Below are 8,731 nucleotides of genomic sequence, written 5' to 3'. Positions count from 1 at the left end.
TTTTTTGATTTATTGTGAAAAATTCGTCTTATGTAGGCTTATACTTTTATAAAAAATTGCAAAAAAGAATATAATACAAAACGTTGTACTTATTGTGAAAAATTGATTGTATGTAGATTTTGGTCCGCCACCGTATGTTTAAAAATACGTTTCATCCATTTAGCTGTTATGCTATTACTAGGGTACACACTTATTTGCTATTTTCTAAATTATTCGGTTCTCTACCACCTAGTCAACTTATTTTGGTCGTCGTGGAAATTCTAAACGACCGTGTGATAAATTATATGATCGCTATTTTAATAATCGAAAAGGAAAAAATTTGCCTTCGTGTTCAAACACACCAAGAGGCAACGATACGAGTACAAAAACAGACCACAATCCTGAACTGGACGAAATTGTATCCAAAAAATTTCAAGTATGGCTGAAATATAATGATAGCCCACTAGAGGAAATTGTGGATAAGTGGAAAACGACACATCTATATAGAAAAATTTATCTCAAGAATTCATTGGAAAGAGGGGAAACGATATCCGCATTTATAATCGAATGGCCTTTGTACAAACATTGTGTTCTTGGACCACAGCTGGTAAAATTTGTTTACTTTTGTAAAAACACTTATATTTAATCTTATATTCCGTGTTAATAAATATATAAATAAATATTTTCTTCAAACTTTCACAACATTTCAGATCAATTGCGATTTTGATATACTCTATCCGAACAAAGGAACAAATTTGCATACAAAGTGGGAAGATTTCGTGCCATTAATATACAGCTATTATAAGAAAAGTATAAAGGACAAAGTTTCCCGAGAAATTTTAATTCAATTGGAAAACGAAAACCTCGCTGCAGGTATACAAAGAACTGATACGAGTTTCAAGCTATTCTTATATACATACATACGTTTATATTTTCAGATACTAGAAATTATATTATATCTTTACTGCTGAATGCTGTTATTACACCCGTTGCCAGGTACAAGAATAACTCGTCGTTTAAAAGGGTAACTATTCAGGAAGGAATGGACAGTTTTTTAGTCCATGTAAACTCTGCATCAAATTTGGAGGAAACATTGGCCGAAATAAGGGATCGTTTTTCGCAGAAAAATAATACTTTGCAACCCATTATAATAGCTACAGGTTCTAGTATTAACTGTTTAGATAATTTTTTTGTATATCTAGACGGAACCAAGCTCAAGTTCTCATCATTTTTGGCAGCTCTGGATTTATGTTTTAAAGTTTTTCAAGTTTTTGATGTACAATATCCTTTATACTGTAAAGGTGTTTGGCTTTTTATCCAAAAGTTTTTTTTTTAAATTGACACAAAATACGACGAACATCAGCCTAAAGTTGGTGGATTGATATCTCATTTGAATTCGTTATTAAATAAAAAATAGAATGTATTTTTGCTTTGTTTGTGAATACAGAACTGAAACGGTTAAAAAGTTAATATCTCATTTCAATAGTGAACATAAATTGAAAAATTTTGCTGTATATAAATGTGCACAGAAAAACTGTTTTCAGCATTTTTCAAGTAAATGGTCATTTGCAAAACACCTTAATAGGCACGAAAAAGATGCTAATGATGATAACTTGAGTTTAAATATTGTAAAGTCGAATTCTGAAAGTTCCAACAACACTGACCGATCATCAAATAACTGTAATAAGCTAGAAATTCATATTTGTATAACGGAGAGCAATCCAAATGATAAAATTATAGAATCAGCTGTAATATTTTCATGTGAACTATATCCAAAAAACAATTTAAGCCGAAGAGATGCTCTTAGAATCCAAAAAAATGTTTCGAATATATGTATAATATTAAAGATACACTTAAGAATGAGATTGATATTCCATTAACTAACAAACTATGCGAAGTTTTTGAATTATGCTCTGATCCATTGCAATACGTAAACACTGAATATAAATTTTGTAAGTACATCCAGAGCAAAAATTTGTTTCACAGTGAGCATACTATAAACAATGAAATTGTACCACGTATCCGACTTGGAAATCCTACTTAGGCTGAAAGTAATTCAAAAGCTTATATTATGCCCTTACGCTTTCAATTTAAAAAAATTTTCGAATTAAAATCTCTGTTTCGAGAAACATTGAACAACACACAATTCTTACAAAACCAAACGCAATATTCAAATTTTGTAAATGGATCTATTTTCAAGTCAAAGGAGCAAAAAATTGGTAAAGGAAAGTTGATTATACCATATCTTCTTTACTCTGATGATTTCGAAACAAACAACCCTTTAGGAAGTCATACAACAAAAGATTCTATATGCGGATTTTATTATTCTTTTCCGCCTATACCGCAATATTTACTGTCTAGTTTGGAATTTATTTTTGTTGCCGCGATTGTCAAATCTTGTTATTTGAAAGATTTTGGAAGTAATTCTGCCTTATATGGTCTCTTTCAAGAAATTAGATTTTTGGAAGAAACGGGTTTAGAAATAAGTGCTCATAAGCCATCATGTTTTTTTTTACATTAGGACTTGTTCTAGGGGATAACTTAGGTATGAAAACAATACTTGGTTTTTGTAAATCATTTCGATCGGACAAATTTTGTCGTCTTTGCAGAAGAGGCAAAATATATTTACAGAAAGATGTAGTCGAAGAAAATGATTGTATAAGAAATATACAAAATTATTCTGAAGATCTTAAGTTAAACAATTACAGTGTAACAGGTATAGTAGAAAATAGTATATTTAATGATATTAGCACTTTTCATGTTACTGATAATTTTAGCGTTGATATAATGCACGAAATTTTTGAAGGTATTTGTCGCTATGAAATCACCCAATCACTATTGTACGTTATAAAAAAAAAATATTTTTCCTTTGACTTTTTAAATACACGCAAACAAAATTTTATGTACGGGGAAACCGAAATAGGAAATTTTTCAGGCCCATTAAAATTACACTGTCTTCTTCAAATTTAAAAATGTCTGCAAGTGAAACTCGAACTTTCACACATTTTATGCCACTTATTATAGGGGACAAAGTGCCACGATATGATAAAGTGTGGAAGCTTATGACATTATTAATCAAAATCATTGATATTTGCCTATATTCATCTTTCACTGAAAATGACATTGAACTCCTTATAGATACGATATCTCGTCATCACAAATTATATTTAAAAGTATTTGGATTACTTAAGCCAAAGCATCATTTCTTGGTCCATTATGGGTCGGCAATAAAGGCTTGTGGGCCTTTGAAATATATATGGTGTTTATGATTTGAAGCGAAACATAAAGACTTAAAAAAATATACGTCTGTTAATTATTCTCGGAAGAATATTTCTTATTCATTGGCAGTTAAAACTTCTTATCAGTTCTCTAATTTTATTTTAAAATATAATGAGCCCACAGCATGTGTTATTCATAACACAGATAAAAAAACAAGTGAACGAAGACAATGCACGTACAATTGAATTTTTTTTGCAGTCATGTAACTTAATAAGAGAACATTTTACTTTAGTTGACTCAGTGACCTTCAAAGGAAGTGTTTATAAAAAACAGTTTTATCTCTCCAGATTATCAGAAAATTTACAGTTATATAAAATCGAAGGACTTCTAATTGACAAACAAAATCAATTGTTTATTGTTTCTACCAAAATCCAGTTGAAAAAATTTGATGAACATTACCAATCTTATGTTGTTGGAATAAATACCAATGAAATGTGTTTTAATGCAATTGAATTTTTTACTAGTCCTCCTATGCATTTATATAGTATAGCAGATGGTTCAGTATATCTAAGAAATAAAATGTTGTGACTACTTAAATAATATTTATTTAATTTATTGTTAAACAAAAATAAAATGAAAATGTAAAATCATTCTTTTAAAACCATTGTTAAGTACATACACTAGCGGTCAGCTGATTAAGTTTAGTGACATTTTGACCAGTTTTGGATATTTATGTGGTGCTGGTTATCAAATGTGCTAGACTTTTATTAAAAATTATAAAATGAAATAAACAAAAGCAAAATAGCCAAAACTGGTCAAAATGTCACTTAACTTAATCAGCTGACCACAAGTGTATGTTGTTAGCTATAAGCAAATATTTTATGTACTTGATCAAATTATATGAAATAAATGATCTAGGAAAACATATTTAAACACGATTTTTATTTATTTTTATAAAAAAAAGACTATTTTGACTGTCAATAAAACTGTATTTACAGTTAAATTAACAGCAATTTTGCAGTTTTATAAACAGATTGAACGATTATTTTATCATAAATATGTGGTAAAACAACAGTCGCGTTTGCTAAAAATTAACAGAAATATTTTGCAAAACAACATTCAGGACTGTTAATAAATAACAGAAATTTTATTGGATTAACTGACTGGTAAAATGTCAGTTCGACAGACGATTTGTAAATTCAACAGTAAAACTGTTAAACTTCTTGTCAACGGAGAAGTATTTGTTAATTTGACAGATTTATCCTTTGGATGTGATTTACCTGTGAAATCTGTTGTTACAACCTGTTCGAATTACCTGTTCGAATTACAATTGATTTTACAGCATTTTTTCTCTGGGTGTACATACAATGTTGGAGTGCAATGGGGTATAGTCGTTGTGCTGGGTATGCAGTTACAGTCGCACGGCTATACTCAATCCCGACTCTTGCGTCCTCGTTCGCGCACTCTGGGCAACGTGAGCAACCCATGCGCAAGATGCGGTAACCAACCCGAGTGGAGCCTTGGGTCACGGCAGAAAGAGAGGGAGCTTTGGTGGGGCCACTCCGACTTATTCGGTTTAAGGGCTCACTGAAGTCTGCAGCGTCTGCTCACCAGGAGGTGCGGCTGCAAGCGGGCGTCTGTCTTGGAGCAAGCGGCCCGCTATACAAATGTGTATCCGGTTGAATACCATCCACCCCAGCAATGGTTGTGCGCTGGGTTTGGGACCCGCCACGTAAAAAATATTGCCAATGAAAAGACCAAAAAAGCCTCGGATAACTGCATCCCCACACGTTGACGACCCCCGCAAACGGAACAAGGACTATGAATTTCGGATATGCACCTGGAATGTCCGGACCCTCTATAGGGAAGGTGCCTCTATCCAACTGCTGGATGTACTAACAAAATACCAGGCTGACATCACCGCAGTTCAGGAAATGCGATGGACGGGGCATGGCTGCAAAAAATTTGCAGCATGCGACATCTACTACAGCTGCCATGAGACGGCGCACAAATTTGGTGTCGGATTTGTGGTTGGGCGGAGACTTCGACACCTTGTCTCCCGGTTCACGCCCATCAGTGAGCGAATCGCCACAATCCGCATAAAGGCGAAATTTAACAACATCAGCCTAATTTGTGTGCACGCCCCGACGGAAGAGAAGGACGACGAGACTAAGGAGCTTTTCTATGAGCGTCTAGGAGAAGCGTATGAGCGCTGCCCCCGTCACGATATTAAAATCGTTCTGGGCGACTTTAACGCCAGGGTGGGCAAAGAAGGCATATTTGGTCCAACAGTCGGAAATTTCAGTCTTCATGACAACACCTCCGACAACGGAGAGAGGCTGATCGACTTCGCCGCGGCACGGAACATGGTAGTCAGTAGTACCAGACACCAGCATCGAAAGATCCACAAAGCAACTTGGGTGTCCCCCGATCAAAGAACAAAGAACCAAATTGATCATGTTGTGATAGATGGAAGATACGCTTCGAGCGTTCTTGACGTGCGCTCTATCCGAGGTGCCAACATCGACTCGGATCACTACCTTGTTGCAGCTAAGGTCCGCATGCGCCTCTGTGCAATAAAAAACGTGCGGCAGGCAACGCGACGAAAGTTCGACATCGCAAAGCTGCAGTCACAATGGACAGCCGAAAAATTTAGCAACCGACTCTCAATCCTGCTTAATCAAGCAACTCCTCATCGCCTGGACATAAATGAGCAGTGGGACTCCATATCCCAATCCCTTCGCACCGCTGCGGAAGAGGTTGTTGGTTACTACAAACCGCGCAGAAACAACTGGTACGACGAAGAGTGCCGCGCGGCTGCTGCAGAAAAATACGCAGCATACAAAGCTACCCTTCAGCCAATGGCGACACGCGCGACAATTGAGCGTTACCGGGAGAAAAGGAGGGAAGAGAGACGCCTTTTCAAGAGAAAGAAAAGAGAGGCAGAAAGGCGTGAGTGCGAAGAGCTTGAGATGCTGGCAGACAGGAACGCGGCTCGAAAATTCTATCAGAAAATAAGGCAGCAATCAAATGGTTTTAAGACCGGGGCTAGCTCCTGCAAAGATGAAGATGGAAACCTGGTAACAGATGTCCATAGTACACTTGAGATATGGAGGGAACACTTTTCATTGCTTTTAAATGGCGAAACAGATGGCGCGTTTGATGAAGGAGAACCCGAACCAATGTATAGGGACGAAGCTCACGTCCCTCAACTGGACCAAGACGAGGTGAGAACAGCAATAAAGCGGCTTAAGAACAACAAAGCCCCCGGAGCCGACGGTATACCGGCTGAGCTGTTCAAAGCCGGTGGCGAAGAGTTGGTGGGGCGTATGTACCAGCTCTTAAGCAGAATTTGGTCTGATGAATACATGCCCGAAGAATGGAATCTCAGTGTACTTTGCCCAATCCACAAGAAGGGAGATCCCGCCGTTTGCGCCAATTATCGCGGAATAAGCCTTCTTAATATTGCATACAAGGTCCTGTCGACGATACTGTGTGAAAGACTGAAGCCGTTCACGAACCAGCTGATTGGACCTTATCAGTGTGGCTTCAGACCTGGTAAGTCCACCATTGACCAGATTTTCACAGCACGTCAAATCCTGGAGAAGACACTAGATAAGCAAATCGACACACACCATCTTTTTGTTGACTTTAAAGCTGCTTTTGATAGCACGAAGAGGAGCTGCCTGTACGACGCCATGTCCAAATTTGGGATCCCCGCAAAACTAATACGGCTATGTAGAGTGACGTTGAGCACAACCTTCTGCTCCGTCCAAATTGGGAAGGACCTCTCCGCGCCGTTTGAGACCAAACGAGGTTTTAGACAAGGCGATTCACTCTCGTGCGACTTTTTCAATCTGATGCTGGAAAGCGTAATAAGAGCTGCCAATCTGAATCGCAGCGGCACCATATATAGCAAAAGAACGATGCTGCTGGCGTATGCAGATGATATCGATATCGTAGGTCTGAAACAAAGGGACGTAACCGCAGCATTTTCCAGTTTAGAAAAAGAAGCTAAAGAGGTTGGTCTAGCGGTGAACGAGGGAAAGACAAAGTACCTCCTGGCAACATATAAAGAGTCCACGCGCTACGGGACACACGTCACTGTTGGCAGATATAACTTTGAAGTAGTGAAGGACTTTGTCTACCTAGGATCCAGCATAAACACCACCAACAACGTCAGCCTGGAGATCAAGCGAAGAATAACTCTTGCCAACAGGTGCTACTTTGGGCTCGGTAGGCAATTGAAAAGCAGAGCCCTCTCTCGACGAACGAAACTCACGCTCTACAAATCTCTCATCATGCCCGTCCTTTTATATGGCGCAGAATCTTGGACGATGTCGAACAAAGATGAGAAGGCTTTGGGGGCTTTCGAGAGAACTATTCTACGCAAAATCTACGGCCCTGTTTTCGTGGATGGCGGATATCGGAGAAGATGGAATGAGGAACTGTATGAGCTTTTTAACGACATGGACATAGTTAAGCGCATAAAAATACAGCGATTGCGTTGGCTTGGACATGTTGTACGCATGGATGACGACTCTCCGGTGAAAAGATCCTTCGACTCCACACCCATGGGTGGACAACGAAAGCAAGGGCGCCCACGAACGCATTGGAAGGACCAAGTGCAGAAGGACCTGTCTGCGCTCGGGATAACCAACTGGCGCAAATTCGCGCAGGAGAGAAGCAATTGGAAAAGCTTTTTGGTCTCGGCCCAAACCGACAAACGGTTGTAGTGCCAAATAAGAAGAAGTACATACAATGTACATATGTATTTCTCTTTATGCGCTGGGCTGTTACAAAATAATTCCAAGGCTGGGCACTGGCATATAATCTTTCATCGTGCTGCTATTTCACTGTATTTCTCATTTCTGTATAAACACAATCAGTTTCAACGGTTATAACGATTGCATGCTAGTATATATGAGGTGGACAAAGTAGTAATCGTCATCTTAATTCACAAAGGCCCTAACCAACACTTTTCAAAATTGCGTTTTTCACAGATTTTGGTAGAATATATGTATTAAAATACACCTTCAATAAAAATTCTAAAGTGATAGTACCAAAAACAACGGAGTTACATGCCACTTCTTAAAAATCCCTACCTGCTTTTGATACTGTTTTTTGCTTCTCCTGTAAAATAAAATTTTTTTTGGTTAGGACCTTTGTGAATTAAGGTAACGTAGTACTCTTGGAAAACCGTGCACTCGATCAGAAAGAATACACCCTACATATGTAGATATGTATGTAAAATTTACACGCATTCAATCAAAATCTTACTCAGTTTGCGTGCTGATTGTTGTGAACTCCTTTCTTACAACCTTGCGTGCCACTCCTTGTACACTGCGGCACTGCACTTTTCGAAAGCACTGCCTTCTTTCCGCTCATGCCGATATCAGAAGATGCAAAATGTATTGCACGCACAAATGGAAATCTGGGTAAATTTTCTTCGTGAATGTTACACGCTTCCAGCCACTGTTTTCGCACGAACGGTAGCTTAGGAAACGTAAAAAACTTAACCCCAGATCCTTTA

At 38.0% G+C, this 8,731-nt stretch overlaps 1 protein-coding gene across 1 annotated transcript; it reads left to right on the top strand.

Moving 5' to 3' along the window:
• Positions 1–232: 232 nt before the first annotated feature.
• LOC108359857 (uncharacterized) lies at positions 233–3,411 on the top strand (the record flags this gene model as incomplete). The annotated part of the gene is made up of 3 exons (XM_017611927.1): positions 233–586; positions 690–852; positions 918–3,411. Coding segments are annotated over 3 exons (915 nt in total), but the record flags the coding sequence as incomplete, so codon positions are not given.
• Between the last annotated feature and the right edge of the window lie 5,320 nt (positions 3,412–8,731).

This window comes from Rhagoletis zephyria, unplaced genomic scaffold (assembly GCF_001687245.7).
Source record: "Rhagoletis zephyria isolate East Lansing unplaced genomic scaffold, Rhagoletis_zephyria_1.1 Rzeph_scaffold_00481, whole genome shotgun sequence".
NCBI lineage: Eukaryota > Metazoa > Arthropoda > Insecta > Diptera > Tephritidae > Rhagoletis > Rhagoletis zephyria.
Note: the sequence above shows the minus strand (reverse complement) of the source record. Positions and strands in the feature narration are given on the sequence as shown.